Source organism: Scyliorhinus canicula, chromosome 20 (genome assembly GCF_902713615.1).
Source record: "Scyliorhinus canicula chromosome 20, sScyCan1.1, whole genome shotgun sequence".
Lineage (NCBI taxonomy): Eukaryota > Metazoa > Chordata > Chondrichthyes > Carcharhiniformes > Scyliorhinidae > Scyliorhinus > Scyliorhinus canicula.
Genome location: NC_052165.1, coordinates 95,885,995 through 95,911,024, shown reverse-complemented (window position 1 = coordinate 95,911,024; position 25,030 = coordinate 95,885,995). Strand labels below are relative to the sequence as shown.

Here is a 25,030-nt window from a genome sequence, read left to right as displayed (position 1 = left end):
CTCTACACTGACCCCATCAAACACTCCCAGGACAGGTACAGCACGGGGTTAGATACAGAGAAAAGCTCCCTCTGCACTCTTCCCATCACACACTCCCAGGACAGGTACAGCACGGGGTTAGATACAGAGAAAAGCTCCCTCTACACTGTCCCCATCACACACTCCCAGGACAGGTACAGCACGGGGTTAGATACAGAGTAAAGCTCCCTCTACACTGTCCCCATCAAACACTCCCAGGACAGGTACAGCACGGGGTTAGATACAGAGTAAAGCTCCCTCTACACTGTCCCCATCAAACACTCCCAGGACAGGTACAGCACGGGGTTAGATACAGAGTAAAGCTCCCTCTACACTGTCCCCATCAAACACTCCCAGGACAGGTACAGCACGGGGTTAGATACAGAGTAAAGCTCCCTCTACACTGTCCCCATCAAACACTCCCAGGACAGGTACAGCACGGGGTTAGATACAGAGTAAAGCTCCCTCTACACTGTCCCCATCAAACACTCCCAGGACAGGTACAGCATGGGGTTAGATACAGAGTAAAGCTCCCTCTACACTGTCCCCATCAAACACTCCCAGGACAGGTACAGCACGGGGTTAGATACAGAGTAAAGCTCCCTCTACACTGTCCCCATCAAACACTCCCAGGACAGGTACAGCACAGGGGTTAGATACAGAGTAAAAGCTCCCTCTACACTGTCCCTATGATACACTCCCAGGACAGGTACAGCACGGGGTTAGATACAGAGTAAAGCTCCTTCTACACTGTCCCCATCAAACACTCCCAGGACAGGTACAGCATCGGATTAGATACAGAGTAATGCTCGCTCTACACTGTCCCTATCAAACATTCCCAGTACAGGTACAGCATGGGGTTAGATACAGAGTAAAGCTCCCTCTACACTGTCCCCATCAAACACTCCCAGGACAGGTACAGCACGGGTTAGATACAGAGTAAAGCTCCGTCTACACTGTCCCCATCAAACACTCTCAGGACAGGTACAGCACGGGGTTAGATACAGAGTAAAGCTCCGTCTACACTGTCCCCATCAAACACTCCCAGGACAGGTACAGCACGGGGTTAGATACAGAGTAAAGCTCCGTCTACACTGTCCATATCAAACACTCCCAGGACAGGGTACAGCATGGATTAGATACAGAGTAATGCTCCCTCTACATTGTCCCCATCAAACACTTCCAGGACAGGTACAGCACGGGGTTAGATACAGAGTAAAGCTCCCTCTGTACTGTCCCTATCAAACTCTTCCAGGACAGGTACAGCACGGGGTTAGATACAGAGTAAAGCTCCCTCTACACTGTCCCCATCAAACACTCCCAGGACAGGTACAGCATGGGGTTAGATACAGAGTAAAGCTCCCTCTACACTGTCCCCATCAAACACTCCCAGGACATGTACAGCACGGGGTTAGATACAGAGTAAAGCTCACTCTACACTGTCCCCATCAAACACTCCCAGGACAGGTACAGCACAGGGTTAGATACAGAGTAAAGCTCCCTCTACACTGTCCGCATCAAACACTCCCAGGACAGGTACAGCACAGGGTTAGATACAGAGGAAAGCTCCCTCTACACTCTTCCCATCACACACTCCCAGGACAGGTACAGCACAGGGTTAGATACAGAGAAAAGCTCCCTCTACACTGTCCCTATCATACACTCCCAGGACAATTACAACAGGGGGTTAGATACAGAGTAAAGCTCCCTCTACACTGTCCCCATCAAACACTCCCAGGACAGGTACAGCACAGGGTTAGATACAGAGTAAAGCTCCCTCTACACTGTCCCCATCAAACACTCCCAGGACAGGTACAGCACGGGGTTAGATACAGAGTAAAGCTCCCTCTACACTTTCCCCATCACATACACCCAGGGCATGTACAGCACGGGGTTAGATACAGAGTGAAGCTCCCTCTACACTGTCCACATCAAACACTCCCAGGACAGGCACAGCACGGGGTTAGATACAGAGTAAATGTCCCCTCTACACTGTCCCCATCAAACATTCGTAGGTGAGGTACAGCACGGGGTTAGATACAGAGTAAAGCCTCCTCTACTCTGTCCCCATCAAACACTCCCTGGACAGGTACAGCACAGGGTTAGATACAGAGTAAAGCTCCCTCTACACTATCCCCATCAAACACTCCCAGGACAGGTACAGCACGGGGTTAGATACAGAGTAAAGCTCCCTCTACACTGTACCCATCAAACACTCCCTGGACAGGTACAGCACGGGGTTAGATACAGAGTAAAGCTCCCTCCACACTGTCCCCATCAAACACTCCCAGGACAGGTACAGCACGGGGTTAGATACAGAGTAAAGCTCCCTCCACACTGTCCCCATCACACACTCCAAGGACAGGTACAGCACGAAGTTAGATACAGAGTAAAGCTCCCTCTACACAATCTCCATCAAACACTCCCAGGACAGGTACAGATCGGGGTTAGATACAGAGTAAAGCTCCCTCTACACTGTCCCCATCACACACTCCCAGGACAGGGTACAGCATGGGATTAGATACAGAGTAAAGCTCCCTCTACACTGTACCCATCAAACATTCCCAGGACAGATAGAGCACGGGGTTAGATACAGAGTAAAGCTCCCTCTACACTATCCCCATCAAACACTCACAGGACAAGGGACAGCACGGGGTTAGATACAGAGTAAGCTCCCTCTGCACTGTCCCCATCAAACACTCCCAGGACAGGTACAGCACGGTGTTAGATACAGAGTAAAGCTCCCTCTACACTGTCCCCATCAAACACTCCCAGGACAGGTACAGCATGGGATTAGATACAGAGTAAGCTCCCTCTACACTGTCCCCATCAAACACTCCCAGGACAGGTACAGCACGGGGTTAGATACAGAGTAAAGCTCCCTCTACACTGTCCCCATCAAACACTCCCAGGACAGGTACAGCACGGGGTTAGATACAGAGAAAGCTCCCTCTACACTGTCCCCATCAAACACTCCCAGGACAGGTACAGCACGGGTTAGATACAGAGTAAAGCTCCCTCTACACTGTCCCCATCACACACTCCCAGGACAGGTACAGCACGGGGTTAGATACAGAGTAAAGCTCCCTCTACACTGTCCCCATCAAACACTCCCAGGACAGGTACAGCACGGGGTTAGATACAGAGTAAAGCTCCCTCTATTGTTACGACAGCCTGCCGAGTGCAAAGTCCGTTCCAGCATCTCTCACCCTGGAGACCCACGTAAGTGTATTAACCAATAATTTGTGTATTTTCCTGTGATTCAATTTGGTATGAATTTTGAGTATCCAATTCCTTTTTTTTTTCCAATTAAGAGGCAATTTATTGTGGCCAATCACTTACCAGGCACATTTCATCACGAGGTATGCAAAACACAGAACACCTGCACATACTTGTCTAAACTAGCCCCACTGTACAATGCCCTTCCCCCCTTTATATACCAACAAGTTAATAAGCTCTAATGATGGGACAGAGCATCAGCTATCTCACTGTCTGTTTATGGAACATGTACAACTTTAACATTGAACTGTTTCAGTAATAATAATAATATTAATCTTGATTAGTGTCACAAGTAGGCTTACATTAACACCGGAATTAAATTACCGTGAAAATCCCCTAGTGTCCCACACTACGGCGCTTGCTCGGGTTCACTGACGAAGAATTTAGAAGGTCCCATTCACCTAATAAGCACGTCTTCCAGGACTTGTGGGAGGAAACCAGAGCACCCGGAGCAAACCCACGCAGACGCGAGAACATGGAGACTCCGCACAGATAATGACCCAAGCCGGCAATAGAACGTGGGTCCCTGGCTCTGTGTAGCAACAATGCTAAGCAATGTGCTGCCGTGCAGCCCTTAGTAAATTCCAGCAACTACTGGACCTGACACTAGATCACATGCCATCTGCACTTACATAGAACATAGAACATAGAACGATACAGCGCAGTACAGGCCCTTCGGCCCTCGATGTTGCACCGACATGGAAAAAAAAAAACTAAAGGCCATCTAACCTACACTATGCCCTTATCATCCATATGCTTATCCAATAAATTTTTAAATGCCCTCAATGTTGGCGAGTTCACTACTGTTGCAGGTAGGGCATTCCACGGCCTCACCACTCTTTGCGTAAAAAACCCACCTCTGACCTCTGTCCTATATCTATTACCCCTCAATTTAAGGCTATGTCCCCTCGTGCTAGCCACCTCCATCCGCGGGAGAAGGCTCTCGCTGTCCACCCTATCTAACCCTCTGATCATTTTGTATGCCTCTATTAAGTCACCTCTTAACCTTCTTCTCTCTAACGAAAACAACCTCAAGTCCATCAGCCTTTCCTCATAAGATTTTCCCTCCATACCAGGCAACATCCTGGTAAATCTCCTCTGCACCCGTTCCAAAGCTTCCACGTCCTTCCTATAATGAGGCGACCAGAACTGTACGCAATACTCCAAATGCGGCCGTACCAGAGTTTGGTACAGCTGCATCATGACCTCATGGCTCCGGAACTCAATCCCTCTACCAATAAAGGCCAACACACCATAGGCCTTCTTCACAACCCTATCAACCTGGGTGGCAACTTTCAGGGATCTATGTACATGGACACCGAGATCCCTCTGCTCATCCACACTACCAAGAATTTTACCATTAGCCAAATATTCCGCATTCCTGTTATTCTTTCCAAAGTGAATCACCTCACACTTCTCCACATTAAACTCCATTTGCCACCTCTCAGCCCAGCTCTGCAGCTTATCTATGTCCCTCTGTAACCTGCAACATCCTTCCGCACTGTCTACAACTCCACCGACTTTAGTGTCGTCTGCAAATTTACTCACCCATCCTTCTGCGCCCTCCTCTAGGTCATTTATAAAAATGACAAACAGCAACGGCCCCAGAACAGATCCTTGTGGTACGCCACTCGTAACTGAACTCCATTCTGAACATTTCCCATCAACTACCACTCTCTGTCTTCTTTCAACTAGCCAATTTCTGATCCACATCTCTAAATCACCCTCAATCCCCAGCCTCCGTATTTTCTGCAATAGCCGACCGTGGGGAACCTTATCAAACGCTTTACTGAAATCCATATACACCACATCAACTGCTCTACCCTCGACTACCTGTTCAGTCACCTTCTCAAAGAACTCGATAAGGTTTGTGAGGCATGACCTACCCTTCACAAAACCATGCTGACTATCCCTAATCATATTATTCCTATCTAGATGATTATAAATCGTATCTTTTATAATCCTCTCCAAGACTTTACCCACCACAGACGTTAGGCTCACCGGCCTATAGTTACCGGGGTTATCTCTACTCCCCTTCTTGAACAAAGGGACCACATTTGCTATCCTCCAGTCCTCTGGCACTATTCCTGTAGCCAATGATGACCTAAAAATCAAAGCCAAAGGCTCAGCAATCTCTTCCCTGGCTTCCCAGAGAATCCTAGGATAAATCCCATCCGGCCCCGGGGACTTATCTATTTTCACCTTGTCCAGAATTGCCAACACTTCTTCCCTACACACCTCAATGCCATCTATTCTAATAGCCTGGGTCTCAGCATTCTCCTCCTCAATATTATCTTTTTCTTGAGTGAATACTGACGAAAAGTATTCATTTAGTATCTCGCTTATCTCCTCAGCCTCCACACACAACTTCCCACCACTGTCCTTGACTGGCCCTACTCTTACCCTAGTCATTCTTTTATTCCTGACATACCTATAGAAAGCTTTTGGGTTTTCCTTGATCCTACCTGCCAAAGACTTCTCATGACCCCTCCTTGCTCGTCTCAGCTCTCTCTTTAGATCCTTCCTCGCTTCCTTGTAACTATCAAGCGCCCCAACTGAAACTTCACGCCTCATCTTCACATAGGCCTCCTTCTTCCTCTTAACAAGAGATTCCACTTCTTTGGTAAACCACGGTTCCCTCGCTCGACCCCTTCCTCCCTGCCTGACTGGTACGTACTTATCAAGAACATGCAATAGCTGTTCCTTGAACAAGCTCCACATATCCAGTGTGCCCAACCCTTGCAGCCTACTTCTCCAACCAACACATCCTAAGTCATGTCTAATGGCATCATAATTGCCCTTCCCCCAGCTATAACTCTTGCTCTGCGGGGTATACTTATCCCTTTCCATCACTAACGTAAAGGTCACCGAATTGTGGTCACTGTCTCCAAAGTGTTCACCTACCTCCAGATCTAACACCTGGCCTGGTTCATTACCCAAAACCAAATCCAAAGTGGCCTCACCTCTTGTTGGCCTGTCAACATATTGTGTCAGAAAACCCTCCTGCACACATTGTACAAAGAACGACCCATCCAATGTACTCGAACTATATCTTTTCCAGTCAATATTAGGAAAGTTAAAGTCTCCCATAACAACTACCCTGTTACTTTCGCTCTTTTCCAGAATCATCTTCGCCATCCTTTCCTCTACATCTCTAGAACTATTAGGTGGCCTATAGAAAACTCCCAACAGGGTGACCTCTCCTTTCCTGTTTCTAACCTCAGCCCATACTACCTCGGAAGAAGAGTCCCCATCTTGCATCCTTTCTACCACCGTAATACTGTCCTTGACTAGCAGCGCCACACCTCCCCCTCTTTTGCCCCCTTCTCTGACCTTACTAAAGCACCTAAACCCCGGAACCTGCAACAACCATTCCTGTCCCTGCTCTATCCATGTCTCTGAAATGGCCACAACATCGAAGTCCCAGGTACCAACCCATGCTGCCAGTTCCCCTACCTTATTTCGTATACTCCTGGCATTGAAATAGACACACTTCAAACCACAGACCTGAACACTGCCGCCCTCCTGCGAAGTCAAAACTGTGCTCCTGACCTCTCTACTCTCAATCTCTCGCACCCCAAAACTACAATCCAGGTTCCCATGCCCCTGCTGAATTAGTTTAAACCCCCCCAAAGAGTACTAACAAATCTCCCCCCCAGGATATTGGTGCCCCTCAGGTTCAGATGTAGACCATCCTGTCTATAGAGGTCCCACCTTCCCCAGAAAGAGCCCCAGTTATCCAGAAATCTGAATCCCTCCCGCCTGCACCATCCCTGTAGCCACGTGTTTAATTGCTCTCTCTCCCTATTCCTCATCTCACTATCACGTGGCACGGGCAACAACCCAGAGATAACAACTCTGTTTGTTCTCGCTCTGAGCTTCCATCCTAGCTCCCTAAAGGCCTGCCTGACATCCTTGTCCCCTTTCCTACCTATGTCGTTAGTGCCAATGTGGACTACGACTTGGGGCTGCTCCCCCTCCCCCTTAAGGACCCGGAAAACACGATCCGAGACATCACGTACCCTTGCACCTGGGAGGCAACATACCAAACGTGAGTCTCTCTCGCTCCCACAAAATCTCCTATCTGTGCCCCTGACTATTGAGTCCCCAATTACTAATGTTCTACTCCTTTCCCCCCTTCCCTTCTGAGCAACAGGGACAGACTCTGTGCCAGAGGCCCGTACCCCATGGCTTACCCCTGGTAAGTCGTCCCCCCCACAAGTATCCAAAACGGTATACTTGTTACTCAGGGGAACGACCGCAGGGGGTCCCTGAACTGACTGCATCTTCCCAGTCCCTCTTACAGTTACCCATCTATCTCCAGTCTTTGGTGTAACTACTTCCCTGAAGCTCCTATCTATGACTCCCTCTGCCTCCCGAATGATCCGAAGTTCATCCAGCTCAAGCTCCAGGTCCCTAACACGGTTTTTGAGGAGCTGGAGTTGGGTGCACTTCCCACAGATGAAATCAGCAGGGACACTGACGGCGTCCCTCACCTCAAACTTTATACAACAGAACTTGGATACAACTTCCACCCATCCCATTCACAAATACCTCAGCTTTTACTGGGCTCTCTGGAGGAAAACCAAATCTTCTCCAGCACAAGAATTTAAATAGCTCCTGTGTCTCGAAAATTGTTATGAGTTTGGCTACTTATGTTGAGGAGAATGGCATGACCCCTTAGACACAAAACTGGCTTATCTCTCATCTACCTCATTCTTCACACCTGCTCCCACAGTAGTGTTCACCTTAGGACCCTAAGTCCAGTTAATGTTACCGTGTGCACCTCAGCATTCTTAACTTTTGCTCCCTTTTTACAATCCTCCCTGTGAACCCTCAAGTCCCATGGGCCTTCCTTGTTTCTTCTATATGCCGGCCAAACGTCCCACCTTGTTACAATGGTGACACATAAGTCTCCAAGTTTCACATAATAATAATCTTTATTGTCACAAGCAGGCTTACATTAACACTGCAATGAAGTTACTGTGAAAAGCCCCTAGTCGCCACATTCCGGCGCCTGTTCAGGTACACAGAGGGAGAATTCAAAATGTCCCAATTATCTAACAAGCACGTTTTCGGGACTTGTGGAAAGAAACCGGAGCAACCGGAGGAAACCAACGCAAACACAGGGAGAACGTGCAGACTCCACACAGACAGTGACCCAAGCCGGGAATCGAACCCGGGATCCTGGTGCTGTGAAGTAACAGTGCTAACCACTGTGCTACCGTGATGCCTTCCAGCCCCCAGTACCTTGCTTTCTGGTCTGAGGCGGGATCCCGGGGCCTTTGCAGCAATCCAGCTACCTTGGCTGCCGGCTATCCTCTCACTCTCCCACTTCCTATCCTTTTACAAATTATGGGCGTGATGGAACAAAGGTTTTACTTTATGGATTAGCTCATAATCGTCAGTTAGAATTGCTGCTTGTCCAGCAGTTTTCACCCTCTGGTCTTCAACATGGGTTCTTACTATAATCATAGAATTTACAGTGCAGAAGGAGGCTATTCAGCCCATCGTGTCTGCACCGGCTCTTGGAAAGAGCACCTACATCAGCCCATGCCTCCACTCTATCCCTGTAACCCAGTAACCCCACCTAACCTTTTTGGACACTCAGGGCAATTCACCATGGCCAATCCACCTAACCTGCACATCTTCAGACTGTGGGAGGAAACCAGAGCACCCGGAGGAAACCCACGCACACACGGGGAGAACGTGAAGGAGGTAAGGAATTCTTAAACTCCTCTTAGAGAATGACCTCTTTCAGAGCCTCAAAGATTTAAATTGTTCTGTTTAACCCCCTCGAATTCTGCATAAGTCCGTCCCGGCTGTCTCCTCAAATTCTGAATGTTTTGCCGATGTGCTTTGGGAACCAGTTTGTATGAATCTAGAATATTCTTTTTGACCGTGTCATAATCGCTAGACTACTCTTCTAACAAGACGGCATAAACTTCCTGTGCCTGCCCCATCAGCTTAATCTGCGTGGGTAATGCCCACTTCTCTTTTGGCCCTTCTATTTAGGTTGCTATTTTCTCAAAAGTCCGAAAGAACGTTTCTACTTCCTTCTCTTCGAATTTTGGGAGAGCCTGTATGAACTTAAACATATAACCACTGAATTCCGTTCTAGCACTCGGCTCTCATCCACATTCTGGCAGCTTCCCATTCCTTTCCAGTACCTCAAGCTGGAACACCCTCTCACTTTCTCTCTCTCATTTTCTTTATCCTCTCTCTCTTTCCTGATCTCTTTTCTCTCTTTTTGTCTTTCCTCTCTCGCTCTTTCCCATTCCTCTCTCTTTCTCTTTCCTCTCTCTTCATTTCTATCTCCTTTTTTTAAAAATTCCCTTTCGTGTTCTAACAGCAACCAAATTCTCTCCAGCTGCATTTTGCCACCAGAAGAATTCTCTGATGCAACACTATCACGTCGGCTTCCCTGTGCTCCTGGCACCTGGCTCAAATTTAAATGTTTAGCAATCGCACCAACTACCTCCGCCTTTGATACATTAGCTGGTCCCACCATTTATAATTCACCTGCGAACTCGACAAGTTTCTGTTTGTGAAGCCCCAATAATAATAATAATCGTTATTGTCACAAGTAGGCTTACATTAACACTGCAATGAAGTTACTGTGAAAAGTCCCTATAAGTGAACCAGATTTGAGTCTTCCACCTGGAGAAAATTCTTAGCAGCTTCCATAGCCATTTTATATTACTACAAAGCTGGGGCGGCATTCTCCCCTACCCGGCGTGACGGAGGGTCCCGGAGTAGGGGAGTGGCGCCAACCACTCAGGGGTTGCGCCTCCCCAAGGGTGGGAAATTCTCCCCACCTTTGGGGGCCAGCCCCGCGCCGGAGCGGTTGCCACCAGAAGACCGGCGCAAAAAACCGGCGCCCCCGGCAGCGGGGCTGGCCGAAAGGCTTTCGCCGGCCCGCGCATGCGCCGGCAGTGAATCACCTCAGGGGCCTCTCCAATCGGAGTGGCGAGATTCCGCCGCTGCCACTTCCCGGGTGGCGGAGAATCTCTGCCACGGCAGGGGTGGGATTTTAGGCGCCCCCCAGGCGATTCTCCCACCCTGCTGGGGGTCGGAGAATTTTGCCCCAGGTATTTATTCAGAATCTACTCCATGCCCCAAATTCGTCGTCTAATGTTTTCAATCTCGGACAAGCCCCCAATTTATGTTACCCTGTGTGAGTACAAGATCAAACCCCAGCCCAGAGACCCAACACAAGTGAATTAACCAATAATTTGTATATTTTCCTGAGATCTTTAACCCTTGACTGCTCCAATGAGTTACAGGCACCAGGTTTATACAGAAAACATTTTTTTAAAACTGCAGAGAAAACAGAAAGATATAATTGTAAGAATGGAACAACAGCCTTCTAATCTACCCTCCCACCCTCCACCCAGACACACATAAGACAGACATACAGTCAGGATTGGGAAAGGATTGAAAATAACATGCAATAAAGGGTGTAAGATGGTTATTTGCTGGCTTGGTAGCAGTCTTTGTTGCTAACAATCTTCTAATGATGGTCTTCAACCAGTCCTGCACACTGTGGAATTCTCTCTGGTAAGTCACTTTCACTCTTAACAATCGGGGTCTTCACACTGAGAACTGTAGGTCGGCTCAGTCCTGACAGACCTCCACTACTTTGCCTTTCCATCTCAATTAGATAATTTTAGACTTCTCTACTTGAGAATTTAAAAAAAGGATGTCCGTCCACTGCAATTCTCGACCACTTATCGACCATTTTTTTCAGATTAAGTTGTATTTCCAGGCGAACCCACAGATTAAGGAGACTGCAGAGAGGAAGGTCAGTTTCAGCTCCCTAGCCTTCAATCCGAGATTTAAACCTTTACAGGCCTGACAGGGAGAAAGCGCCTAAACCAGATCCTGGCTGTTCTTGAGGTCTGAACAGGTCTGAGGTAAAATGAAGATTCTTTTCCTGATCCATCCTTCTTGCAGAAGGTTCTGAATAGCTCCACCAATCGCAAGTGAGAACAGATGTCTCGGAGGTTCAGACGCACTGATTGGTTGCTTATCAAGTCCATCAAAATTACATCGCACCCTGTGCCACAGAGCATCAAGGTGGGATCACGACCATGTCATGTGCGAGTACCTTTAAGAAATAGATGTTTATCAAATACCTGTAGTGGATGTACCTTTAAGAAATTGGTGTTTACCAAATAGCTGCAGTAATGCCCTTCAGGGTGTTGATCGTTCTCTCCCACCTGTTAAGATTCTTCCTGAAGGCTCGGGGTAACCTGCATGAAGATCCAGTCTAGCGCCTCCTGCAGGCAGGAGTCCAATTGTAAATCCATCTAAAACTCTCATGTTGGGAACTTCAGTTTGACTCGGTGAGTCTGTCCTCCATCTGGTGGATGCGTTAGAATTACACAGACCTGAGGGAATGTCCTCTGTGAAAGTCCAAGTCAGCAGTGATGAAGGTAACACCTCTGAGCTCTAACTCAAGGCAGTTACTAGAAGATCCAAACCAAACTATGGTTTTCAACACCTCGTATTCTGAGAAGATCGGAACCTACAAAGACTACTACCTCAGCAGCAAACATTGTCATCTCTCGTCCCTTTTAATCTCCATTATTTTGACCCTTCCCTTCCCCACTGTGTGTCTGTCTTGTGTATATGTGGGTGGAGGGGAGGATGGAGTTAGGGGAATTATTAGATTAGCAGACCGTTCTATTTTTTTGCCACTTTTTGTTTAACTCTTTTACTGTTGTAAATAAACAGTTTTCTAAATGTTTTATTTACAAATCTGGTGCCTGTAAATCATTGGATGGCTGCCCTTTGATAGCTCATCTGGTAGAGTGGAGGACTGTAGATGATTAAAACTGTCAGTCATTGGAGCAGTCAAGGGTCAAAGGTCGCAGGGAAATACACAAATTATTGGTTAATTAATTTATGTTGGGAGTCTGGGTCGTTTGAGGCTGGAATTGATCACGCACTAGCCCAGGCTGTCAACAAAGAACAAAACAGGCCCTTCGGCCCTCCAAGCCTGCGCCGACCATGGTACCTGTCGAAAGTAAAACCATGTGCACTTACGGAGTGCGATTCCTTCCATTCCCAGCCTATTCATATATTTGTCCAGATGCCCCTTAAATGCCGCTATCGTACCTGCTCCCACCACCTCCCCAGGCAGCGCATTCCACATTGTTACCGCCCTCTGTGTAAAAAATACTTGCCTCGTACATCTGTTCTAAACTTTTCCCCACGGACTTTAAAACTATGTCCCCCCTCGGGCAGCACGGTAGCACAGTGGTTAGCACTGTGGCTTCACTGCGCCAGGGTCCCAGGTTCGATTGCCTGCTGGGGCACTGTCAGTGCGGAGTCTGCACGTTCTCCCCGTGTCTGCGTAGGTTTCCTCTGGGTGCTCCGGTTTCCTCCCACTAGTCCCAAAAAGATGTGCTGTTAGATAATTTGGACATTTTGAATACTCCCTCTGTGTACCCGAATAGGCGCTGGAATGTGGCGACGAGGGATTTTCACAGTAACTTCAATGCAATGTAAGCCTACTTGTGACAATAAAGATTATTATTATCAGTAGTAGTAGTAGTACTTAACTCTCCTACCCTTGGAAAGCGCATCTGACTATCCACTCTGTCCATGCCACTCATAATCCTGTAGACCTTTATCAGGTCCAAAGATGTGCAGGTTGGGTGGATTGGCCATGATAAATTGCCCTTAGTGTCCAAAATTCTATGATTAACCTAGGACAAAAGTTCGGCACAACATCGTGGGCCGAAGGGCCTGTTCTGTGCTGTATATCTCTATAGGTCACCTCACCATCGTTCCAGTGAGAACAGACCGAGTTTATCTAACCTCTCCTCATAGCTAATGACCTCTATACCAGGCAACATCCTAGTAAACCGTTCCTGTACCCTCTCCAAAGCATCCATGTCCTTCTGGTCGTGTGGTGACCAGAATTGTGTACAATATTCCAAATAAAGCCTAACTGAGGTCCTATACAGCTGCAACATGACTTACAATTTTTATAATCAATGCCCCGACTGACGAAGGCCAGCATGCTATATGCCTTCTTAACCACCTTATCCACATGTTCGGTAATCAGTGGGCATGCATGCCCAGATCTCCCTGTCTGTCAGTAATCGCAAGAGTTCTACTATTTACTGTGTAATTCCTACATGCATTGGACCTTCCAAAGTGCATTACCTCACACTTGTCTGGATTAAACTCCATCTGCCATTTCTCCGTGTAAGTCTCCAACCAGTTTATATCCTGCTGTATCCTCTGACAATCCTCTTCATTATCCACAACTCCACCAATTTTTGCGTCGTCTGCGAACTTACTAATCAGAGCAGTTACATTCTAAATCATTTATATGCACCATGTATAAAGATCCCTGATCCCTGTGGAATGCCGCTAGTCACAGTCTTCTATTCAGAAAAGCACTCTTCTACTACTACCCTCTGTCTTCTGTGCCCAAGCCAGTTCTGTATCCAACATGCCAGATCTCCTCTGATCCCATGTAACTTCACAAATTTGTACCAGTCTACCACGAGGTAACTTGTCAAAGGCTTTATTGAAGTCCATGTATACAACATCTACTGCCTTTCCTTCATCTATCATCTTTGACACTTCCTCGAAAAACTCGATCAAATTATTGAGGCATGACTTCCCCTTCACAAAACCATGCTGCCCATCACTAATAAGTCCATTTGTCGTAACACACCGGACATAAAAACGCAGATGTGGGTCCGTGCAGGAGTTGTGACATATGGTTATTCAAGTAATAAAGACTTTTGTTGCTTTCATCAACGCTTCTTGTGGTTGCTACGTCAAAACGCAACACTGGCGGTAAGGGTGAATCAGAGCTGCCGACGGCGTCATCGTCTCAGAAATTGTCCGAGAGACCACCTAACAAATAGCAGACATACCAAGCTTTCGATGCAGGTACGGACTACTGTTTCTTTTATGTGGAGCGGATGGAACAGTTTTTTTGCACCAATGCCATCATTGGGGACGAGCGGCAGATGGTAGTCCTCCTCACGGCTTGTGGGGCAGTCACATATAACATAATCAAGGGCCTGATGGACCCGCCACACCGAACACACACTCGTTCGCGAACTTGGCCACATAGGTGGGTGAATAATTCAGCCCCTGTCTTGTGAAAAGATAGCAACTCAAATGGAGTGGCCAAAAGAGAAGTGGACATTTTCACTGCAGAGTAGGCTGACGGGCGGGCACAAGGAAGTGTATGCCGTCTTGCCAGAGCAGGTGCCTAGGGATTATGTCACAGTAAAAATTGCTGTTTGGATGTATATGAATTGGTTCCCAAAGTATATAGGCAAAATCTTTGGAATTTGAGGAGACAGGTGCATGCCCTTGGGCGCGCCCCCTTCCATCCGAAGGCGCTACCCGTACCCCTACCATGCCTTGGACGGGGCTCCATAAGGGCTCACGCCAGTGGCCGTCAGATGTTCCTTCCCGAGGAGAGCCTTCTCCAGAGCCCATAGATGTGGAGCGTGCTCAGGCACTGACCCCGGGACAGACACCGGTCATGGCCACGTCAGAGGCCTCTACCTTCCTCCCTGTTGAACCCGAGGATGATGCACCCGCGGATGAGGGGATGGAGGACGATGATTGCCTGCATCTGCATTGCCTGGCAGCCGCACGCCCCCCCCCTACCCTCCCCCCCACTCAGTGTCCCCTGAGTGCCCCCCATTAAGGTGATGATACTGGTAAATGGTCACCCGCTTGAATTGGAGTTGGACACAGGCGCAGTGGTCTCTGGGGTTGTCACCTGTACGGGGGAACCATTAAGACATTGCTGAGACTACGGTGACCCCTGTCGCTTATGGCCGCCAGTCGGGGCACGTCCCATTCATCGTGGTGCAAGGCCACGGACCCAGCCTGTTGGGTCAGGACTGGTTATGCCATTTCCATCTGCAGTGGCAGGACATTCTTCAAATGGCTTCTGGTGGTTTGACTGAGGTGCTAGGAAGATACCCAGAAGTATTCCAGCCCAGTTTGGGGAAGGGGCCGTAGCCCGTATTCAGGTTGACCCGGAAGCAACGCCATGATATTTCCAGGAGCACCCAGTTCCTTATGCTTTGCTCGAGAAAATGAAAGCAGAACTCACTCGTTTGGAGTCCCTGGGTATTATCAGGCCCATCCATTTAGCTGACTACGCAGTGCCTGTCATGCTAGTAATGAAGACAGATAACACGGTTCATTTGTGCGGCGACTATAAATTGACGGTAAACTCAGCTTCCCGGCTAGACCGATATCCCATGCCCCGCATAGAAGATCTCTATGCGAAGCTCGCAGGCGGATTCTCGTTCAGTACAGAATTCGGCAAAGGGAGATGAAGAAATTGATCAAGATGGGAAGAATAGAGTACAAGAGTAAGTTTGCTCCTAACACAAAAGTGGACTGACTGCAGAGCAATTAAACTAAGGCGTTTTGAATGGCTCGCACCCTCCACTGCTGGGGAATCTGCTGTGGGGGGTTGCTACCATTGGGACCACAAAATTCCAGCAGCAGGAATGGAAGGAAAAATCCACCCAGAGAATAGGAATAAATGGGTCGTTTTCCAGGAGGTGACTAGTGAGACACCCGAGTGATCAGTGCTTGGGCTCCAGCTTTTCACAATATATATATCAATGATTTGTTGGGGGAATCAAATGTAATATTTCCAAGTTTGCTTTGGACATAAAGCTTGTTGGGAATGTGAGTGGAGAGGAGCATGTTTGAGGCTTCAAGGTGATTTGGGCAAGTTGAATGAGTGGGCAAATACGTGGCAGATGCAGTAAACATGGACAAATGTGAAATTCTCCAATTCAGATGGTGAAACAGAGTGTTACTGACATGGTGATAGATTGGGAAATGTTCAGGTACAATGGGAGCTGGATGTCCAAGTGCATCAGTCACTGAAAGTAAGCATACAGGGACAGCAAGAGGTTAGGAAGGCAAATGGTATGATGGCCTTCATTACAATAGGATTTGAGTACAAGAGGAAACATCTATACAGGTCCTTGGTGACATCACACCGGGAATATTGTGTGCAGTTATTTCCCCTTATCTAAGAATGGCAATATTAGCTATAGTGGGAGTGTAGTGAAGTTTCACCAGACTGATTCCTGGGGTGGCAGGATTGTTTTATGAGGAGAGATTGGGTCGACTGTATTCGCTGGAATTTAGAGGAGTGAGAACGGAAATGTGTAAAGTTCTGACAGGACTGGATGCACAGATGTTATGTGCGATCGAACGGCCTCATCTCGCCCGAATCGATGATGTGACGAGGCCGTTAAACCTCGTGAGAGGCGACATCTAATGAGATCTTGTGAAATGCCGCGATCTGGATTTCGCCCTCACTGTGGAATTCTCTGCCACAGAAGGCATGAAGATCAAATCAATGAATTTACTAACAAAGGAAATAGGTACATTTTATGACCCTAAAACCATCAGGGTATGGGGAGACAGGAGGAGATGCCATTGAGTTAGAGAATCAGCGATGATCATATTGAATGCCAGAGCAGGCTCTGAAAGATAATGGCCTACTCCTGCTCATATTTTCTATGTTTCTATGTACCTGTTGCTTGGAGTAACTTTTAAACTTTTCCAGCTTTTCCATCTTTAGTTTGTCAATCACCGCCTGGAACATCTGACGGTAAGCGTTGCAGAAGGTCTCAAGCTCATTCTTCAATAGCTCATCCAACTCATTGACGTCTGTTGTATTCTCCTCACTCCCTCTCAGATATTTCTGAAAATCATCCATCAGGTCTTTGACTTTCCGCTCCAGGCGGGTCTGCATTGAGTGGGGACTGGTCTTCAGTCTTTTCAGATAATCCTGTGTTTCTCCGCCCTGACAGAAAACAAACACAACTATTAGATACAGAGTAAAGCTCCCTCTACACTGTCCCCATCAAACACTCCCAGGACAGGTACAGCACGGGGTTAGATACAGAGTAAAGCTCCCTCTACACTGTCCCCATCAAACACTCCCAGGACAGGTACAGCACGGGGTTAGATACAGAGTAAAGCTCCCTCTACACTGTCCCCATCAAACACTCCCAGGACAGGTACAGCACGGGGTTAGATACAGAGTAAAGCTCCCTCTACACTGTCCCCATCAAACACTCCCAGGACAGGTACAGCACGGGGTTAGATACAGAGTAAAGCTCCCTCTACACTGTCCCCATCAAACACTCCCAGGACAGGTACAGCACGGGGTTAGATACAGAGTAAAGCTCCCTCTACACTGTCCCCATCAAACACTCCCAGGACAGGTACAGCACAGGGTTAGATACAGAGTAAAGCTCCCTCTACACTGTCCCCATCAAACACTCCCAGGACAGGTACAGCACGGGGTTAGATACAGAGTAAAGCTCCCTCTACACTGTCCCCATCAAACACTCCCAGGACAGGGACAGCACGGGTTAGATACAGAGTAAAGCTCCCTCTACACTGTCCCCATCAAACACTCCCAGGACAGGTACAGCACGGGGTTAGATACAGAGTAAAGCTCCCTCTACACTGTCCCCATCAAACACTCCCAGGACAGGTACAGCACGGGGTTAGATACAGAGTAAAGCTCCCTCTACACTGTCCCCATCAAACACTCCCAGGACAGGTACAGCACGGGGTTAGATACAGAGTAAAGCTCTCTCTACACTGTGCCCATCAAACACTCCCAGGACTGGGACAGCACGGGTTAGATACAGAGTAAAGCTCCCTCTACACTGTCCCCATCAAACACTCCCAGGACTGGAACAGCACGGGTTAGATACAAAGTAAAGCTCCCTCTACACTGTCCCCATCAAACACTCCCAGGACAGGTACAGCACGGGGTTAGATACAGAGTAAAGCTCCCTCCACACTGTCCCCATCAAACACTCCCAGGACAGGTACAGCACGGGGTTAGATACAGAGTAAAGCTCCCTCTACACTGTCCCCATCAAACACTCCCAGGACAGGTACAGCACGGGTTAGATACAGAGTAAAGCTCCCTCTACACTGTCCCCATCAAACACTCCCAGGACAGGTACAGCACGGGGTTAGATACAGAGTAAAGCTCCCTCTACACTGTCCCCATCAAACACTCCCAGGACAGGTACAGCACGGGGTTAGATACAGAGTAAAGCTCCCTCTACACTGTCCCCATCAAACACTCCCAGGACAGGTACAGCACGGGGTTAGATACAGAGTAAAGCTCCCTCTACACTGTCCCCATCAAACACTCCCAGGACAGGTACAGCACGGGGTTAGATACAGAGTAAAGCTCCCTCTACACTGTCCCCATCAAACACTCCCAGGACAGGTACAGCACGGGGTTAGATACAGAGTAAAGCTCCCTCTACACTGTCCCCATCAAACACTCCCAGGACAGGTACAGCACGGGGTTAGATACAGAGTAAAGCTCCCTCTACACTGTCCCCATCAAACACTCCCAGGACAGGTACAGCACGGGGTTAGATACAGAGTAAAGCTCCCTCTACACTGTCCCCATCAAACACTCCCAGGACAGGTACAGCACGGGGTTAGATACAGAGTAAAGCTCCCTCTACACTGTCCCCATCAAACACTCCCAGGACAGGTACAGCACGGGGTTAGATACAGAGTAAAGCTCCCTCTACACTGTCCCCATCAAACACTCCCAGGACAGGTACAGCACGGGGTTAGATACAGAGTAAAGCTCCCTCTACACTGTCCCCATCAAACACTCCCAGGACAGGTACAGCACGGGGTTAGATACAGAGTAAAGCTCCCTCTACACTGTCCCCATCAAACACTCCCAGGACAGGTACAGCACGGGGTTAGATACAGAGTAAAGCTCCCTCTACACTGTCCCCATCAAACACTCCCAGGACAGGTACAGCACGGGGTTAGATACAGAGTAAAGCTCCCTCTACACTGTCCCCATCAAACACTCCCAGGACAGGTACAGCACGGGGTTAGATACAGAGTAAAGCTCCCTCTACACTGTCCCCATCAAACACTCCCAGGACAGGTACAGCACGGGGTTAGATACAGAGTAAAGCTCCCTCTACACTGTCCCCATCAAACACTCCCAGGACAGGTACAGCACGGGGTTAGATACAGAGTAAAGCTCCCTCTACACTGTCCCCATCAAACACTCCCAGGACAGGTACAGCACGGGGTTAGATACAGAGTAAAGCTCCCTCTACACTGTCCCCATCAAACACTCCCAGGACAGGTACAGCACGGGGTTAGATACAGAGTAAAGCTCCCTCTACACTGTCCCCATCAAACACTCCCAGGACAGGTACAGCACGGGGTTAGATACAGAGTAAAGCTCCCTCTACACTGTCCCCATCAAACACTCCCAGGACAGGTACAGCACGGGGTTAGATACAGAGTAAAGCTCCCTCTACACTGTCCCCATCAAACACTCCCAGGACAGGTACAGCACGGGGTTAGATACAGAGTAAAGCTCCCTCTACACTGTCCCCATCAAACACTCCCAGGACAGGTACAGCACGGGGTTAGATACAGAGTAAAGCTCCCTCTACACTGTCCCCATCAAACACTCCCAGGACAGGTACAGCACGGGGTTAGATACAGAGTAAAGCTCCCTCTACACTGTCCCCATCAAACACTCCCAGGACAGGTACAGCACGGGGTTAGATACAGAGTAAAGCTCCCTCTACACTGTCCCCATCAAACACTCCCAGGACAGGTACAGCACGGGGTTAGATACAGAGTAAAGCTCCCTCTACACTGTCCCCATCAAACACTCCCAGGACAGGTACAGCACGGGGTTAGATACAGAGTAAAGCTCCCTCTACACTGTCCCCATCAAACACTCCCAGGACAGGTACAGCACGGGGTTAGATACAGAGTAAAGCTCCCTCTACACTGTCCCCATCAAACACTCCCAGGACAGGTACAGCACGGGGTTAGATACAGAGTAAAGCTCCCTCTACACTGTCCCCATCAAACACTCCCAGGACAGGTACAGCACGGGGTTAGATACAGAGTAAAGCTCCCTCTACACTGTCCCCATCAAACACTCCCAGGACAGGTACAGCACGGGGTTAGATACAGAGTAAAGCTCCCTCTACACTGTCCCCATCAAACACTCCCAGGACAGGTACAGCACGGGGTTAGATACAGAGTAAAGCTCCCTCTACACTGTCCCCATCAAACACTCCCAGGACAGGTACAGCACGGGGTTAGATACAGAGTAAAGCTCCCTCTACACTGTCCCCATCAAACACTCCCAGGACAGGTACAGCACGGGGTTAGATACAGAGTAAAGCTCCCTCTACACTGTCCCCATCAAACACTCCCAGGACAGGTACAGCACGGGGTTAGATACAGAGTAAAGCTCCCTCTACACTGTCCCCATCAAACACTCCCAGGACAGGTACAGCACGGGGTTAGATACAGAGTAAAGCTCCCTCTACACTGTCCCCATCAAACACTCCCAGGACAGGTACAGCACGGGGTTAGATACAGAGTAAAGCTCCCTCTACACTGTCCCCATCAAACACTCCCAGGACAGGTACAGCACGGGGTTAGATACAGAGTAAAGCTCCCTCTACACTGTCCCCATCAAACACTCCCAGGACAGGTACAGCACGGGGTTAGATACAGAGTAAAGCTCCCTCTACACTGTCCCCATCAAACACTCCCAGGACAGGTACAGCACGGGGTTAGATACAGAGTAAAGCTCCCTCTACACTGTCCCCATCAAACACTCCCAGGACAGGTACAGCACGGGGTTAGATACAGAGTAAAGCTCCCTCTACACTGTCCCCATCAAACACTCCCAGGACAGGTACAGCACGGGGTTAGATACAGAGTAAAGCTCCCTCTACACTGTCCCCATCAAACACTCCCAGGACAGGTACAGCACGGGGTTAGATACAGAGTAAAGCTCCCTCTACACTGTCCCCATCAAACACTCCCAGGACAGGTACAGCACGGGGTTAGATACAGAGTAAAGCTCCCTCTACACTGTCCCCATCAAACACTCCCAGGACAGGTACAGCACGGGGTTAGATACAGAGTAAAGCTCCCTCTACACTGTCCCCATCAAACACTCCCAGGACAGGTACAGCACGGGGTTAGATACAGAGTAAAGCTCCCTCTACACTGTCCCCATCAAACACTCCCAGGACAGGTACAGCACGGGGTTAGATACAGAGTAAAGCTCCCTCTGCACTGTCCCCATCAAACACTCCCAGGACAGGTACAGCACGGGGTTAGATACAGAGTAAAGCTCCCTCTACACTGTCCCCATCAAACACTCCCAGGACAGGTACAGCACGGGGTTAGATACAGAGTAAAGCTCCCTCTACACTGTCCCCATCAAACACTCCCAGGACAGGTACAGCACGGGTTAGATACAGAGTAAAGCTCCCTCTACACTGTCCCCATCAAACACTCCCAGGACAGGTACAGCACGGGGTTAGATACAGAGTAAAGCTCCCTCTACACTGTCCCCATCACACAGTCCCAGGACAGATACAGCACGGGGTTAGATACAGAGTAAAGCTCCCTCTACACTGTCCCCATCAAACACTCCCAGGACAGGTACAGCACGGGGTTAGATACAGAGTAAAGCTCCCTACACTGTCCCCATCAAACACTCCAGAACAGGTACAGCACGGGTTAGATACAGAGAAAGCTCCCTCTACACTGTCCCCATCAACACTCCCAGACAGGTACAGCACGGGGTTAGATACAGAGTAAGCTCCCTCTACACTGTCCCCATCAAACACTCCAGGAGGTACACCAGGAGATACGGTAAGCCACTGTTAAATCCAGGACAGGTACAGCACGGGGTTAGATACAGAGTAAAGCTCCCTCTACACTGTCCCCATCAAACACTCCCAGGACAGGTACAGCACGGGGTTAGATACAGAGTAAAGCTCCCTCTACACTGTCCCCATCAAACACTCCAGGACAGGTACAGCACGGGGTTAGATACAGAGTAAAGCTCCCTCTACACTGTCCCCATCAAACACTCCCAGGACAGGTACAGCACGGGGTTAGATACAGAGTAAAGCTCCCTCTACACTGTCCCCATCAAACACTCCCAGGACAGGTACAGCACGGGGTTAGATACAGAGTAAAGCTCCCTCTACACTGTCCCCATCAAACACTCCCAGGACAGGTACAGCACGGGGTTAGATACAGAGTAAAGCTCCCTCTACACTGTCCCCATCAAACACTCCCAGGACAGGTACAGCACGGGGTTAGATACAGAGTAAAGCTCCCTCTACACTGTCCCCATCAAACACTCCCAGGACAGGTACAGCACGGGGTTAGATACAGAGTAAAGCTCCCTCTACACTGTCCCCATCAAACACTCCCAGGACAGGTACAGCACGGGGTTAGATACAGAGTAAAGCTCCCTCTACACTGTCCCCATCAAACACTCCCAGGACAGGTACAGCACGGGGTTAGATACAGAGTAAAGCTCCCTCTACACTGTCCCCATCAAACACTCCCAGGACAGGTACAGCACGGGGTTAGATACAGAGTAAAGCTCCCTCTACACTGTCCCCATCAAACACTCCCAGGACAGGTACAGCACGGGGTTAGATACAGAGTAAAGCTCCCTCTACACTGTCCCCATCAAACACTCCCAGGACAGGTACAGCACGGGGTTAGATACAGAGTAAAGCTCCCTCTACACTGTCCCCATCAAACACTCCCAGGACAGGTACAGCACGGGGTTAGATACAGAGTAAAGCTCCCTCTACACTGTCCCCATCAAACACTCCCAGGACAGGTACAGCACGGGGTTAGATACAGAGTAAAGCTCCCTCTACACTGTCCCCATCAAACACTCCCAGGACAGGTACAGCACGGGGTTAGATACAGAGTAAAGCTCCCTCTACACTGTCCCCATCAAACACTCCCAGGACAGGTACAGCACGGGGTTAGATACAGAGTAAAGCTCCCTCTACACTGTCCCCATCAAACACTCCCAGGACAGGTACAGCACGGGGTTAGATACAGAGTAAAGCTCCCTCTACACTGTCCCCATCAAACACTCCCAGGACAGGTACAGCACGGGGTTAGATACAGAGTAAAGCTCCCTCTACACTGTCCCCATCAAACACTCCCAGGACAGGTACAGCACGGGGTTAGATACAGAGTAAAGCTCCCTCTACACTGTCCCCATCAAACACTCCCAGGACAGGTACAGCACGGGGTTAGATACAGAGTAAAGCTCCCTCTACACTGTCCCCATCAAACACTCCCAGGACAGGTACAGCACGGGGTTAGATACAGAGTAAAGCTCCCTCTACACTGTCCCCATCAAACACTCCCAGGACAGGTACAGCACGGGGTTAGATACAGAGTAAAGCTCCCTCTACACTGTCCCCATCAAACACTCCCAGGACAGGTACAGCACGGGGTTAGATACAGAGTAAAGCTCCCTCTACACTGTCCCCATCAAACACTCCCAGGACAGGTACAGCACGGGGTTAGATACAGAGTAAAGCTCCCTCTACACTGTCCCCATCAAACACTCCCAGGACAGGTACAGCACGGGGTTAGATACAGAGTAAAGCTCCCTCTACACTGTCCCCATCAAACACTCCCAGGACAGGTACAGCACGGGGTTAGATACAGAGTAAAGCTCCCTCTACACTGTCCCCATCAAACACTCCCAGGACAGGTACAGCACGGGGTTAGATACAGAGTAAAGCTCCCTCTACACTGTCCCCATCAAACACTCCCAGGACAGGTACAGCACGGGGTTAGATACAGAGTAAAGCTCCCTCTACACTGTCCCCATCAAACACTCCCAGGACAGGTACAGCACGGGGTTAGATACAGAGTAAAGCTCCCTCTACACTGTCCCCATCAAACACTCCCAGGACAGGTACAGCACGGGGTTAGATACAGAGTAAAGCTCCCTCTACACTGTCCCCATCAAACACTCCCAGGACAGGTACAGCACGGGGTTAGATACAGAGTAAAGCTCCCTCTACACTGTCCCCATCAAACACTCCCAGGACAGGTACAGCACGGGGTTAGATACAGAGTAAAGCTCCCTCTACACTGTCCCCATCAAACACTCCCAGGACAGGTACAGCACGGGGTTAGATACAGAGTAAAGCTCCCTCTACACTGTCCCCATCAAACACTCCCAGGACAGGTACAGCACGGGGTTAGATACAGAGTAAAGCTCCCTCTACACTGTCCCCATCAAACACTCCCAGGACAGGTACAGCACGGGGTTAGATACAGAGTAAAGCTCCCTCTACACTGTCCCCATCAAACACTCCCAGGACAGGTACAGCACGGGGTTAGATACAGAGTAAAGCTCCCTCTACACTGTCCCCATCAAACACTCCCAGGACAGGTACAGCACGGGGTTAGATACAGAGTAAAGCTCCCTCTACACTGTCCCCATCAAACACTCCCAGGACAGGTACAGCACGGGGTTAGATACAGAGTAAAGCTCCCTCTACACTGTCCCCATCAAACACTCCCAGGACAGGTACAGCACGGGGTTAGATACAGAGTAAAGCTCCCTCTACACTGTCCCCATCAAACACTCCCAGGACAGGTACAGCACGGGGTTAGATACAGAGTAAAGCTCCCTCTACACTGTCCCCATCAAACACTCCCAGGACAGGTACAGCACGGGGTTAGATACAGAGTAAAGCTCCCTCTACACTGTCCCCATCAAACACTCCCAGGACAGGTACAGCACGGGGTTAGATACAGAGTAAAGCTCCCTCTACACTGTCCCCATCAAACACTCCCAGGA

At 49.1% G+C, this 25,030-nt stretch overlaps 1 protein-coding gene across 1 annotated transcript in view; it reads right to left on the bottom strand.

Moving 5' to 3' along the window:
- The window catches only part of LOC119954817 (sporulation-specific protein 15-like), a 522,687-nt gene that overhangs the window by 76,203 nt on the left and 421,454 nt on the right, over positions 1 to 25,030 (bottom strand). Inside the window, exon 16 of the mRNA XM_038780358.1 lies at positions 16,859 to 17,131. Within this exon, the coding sequence (XP_038636286.1) occupies positions 16,859 to 17,131 (273 nt within the window). The remainder of the gene's footprint in view (positions 1 to 16,858; positions 17,132 to 25,030) is intronic.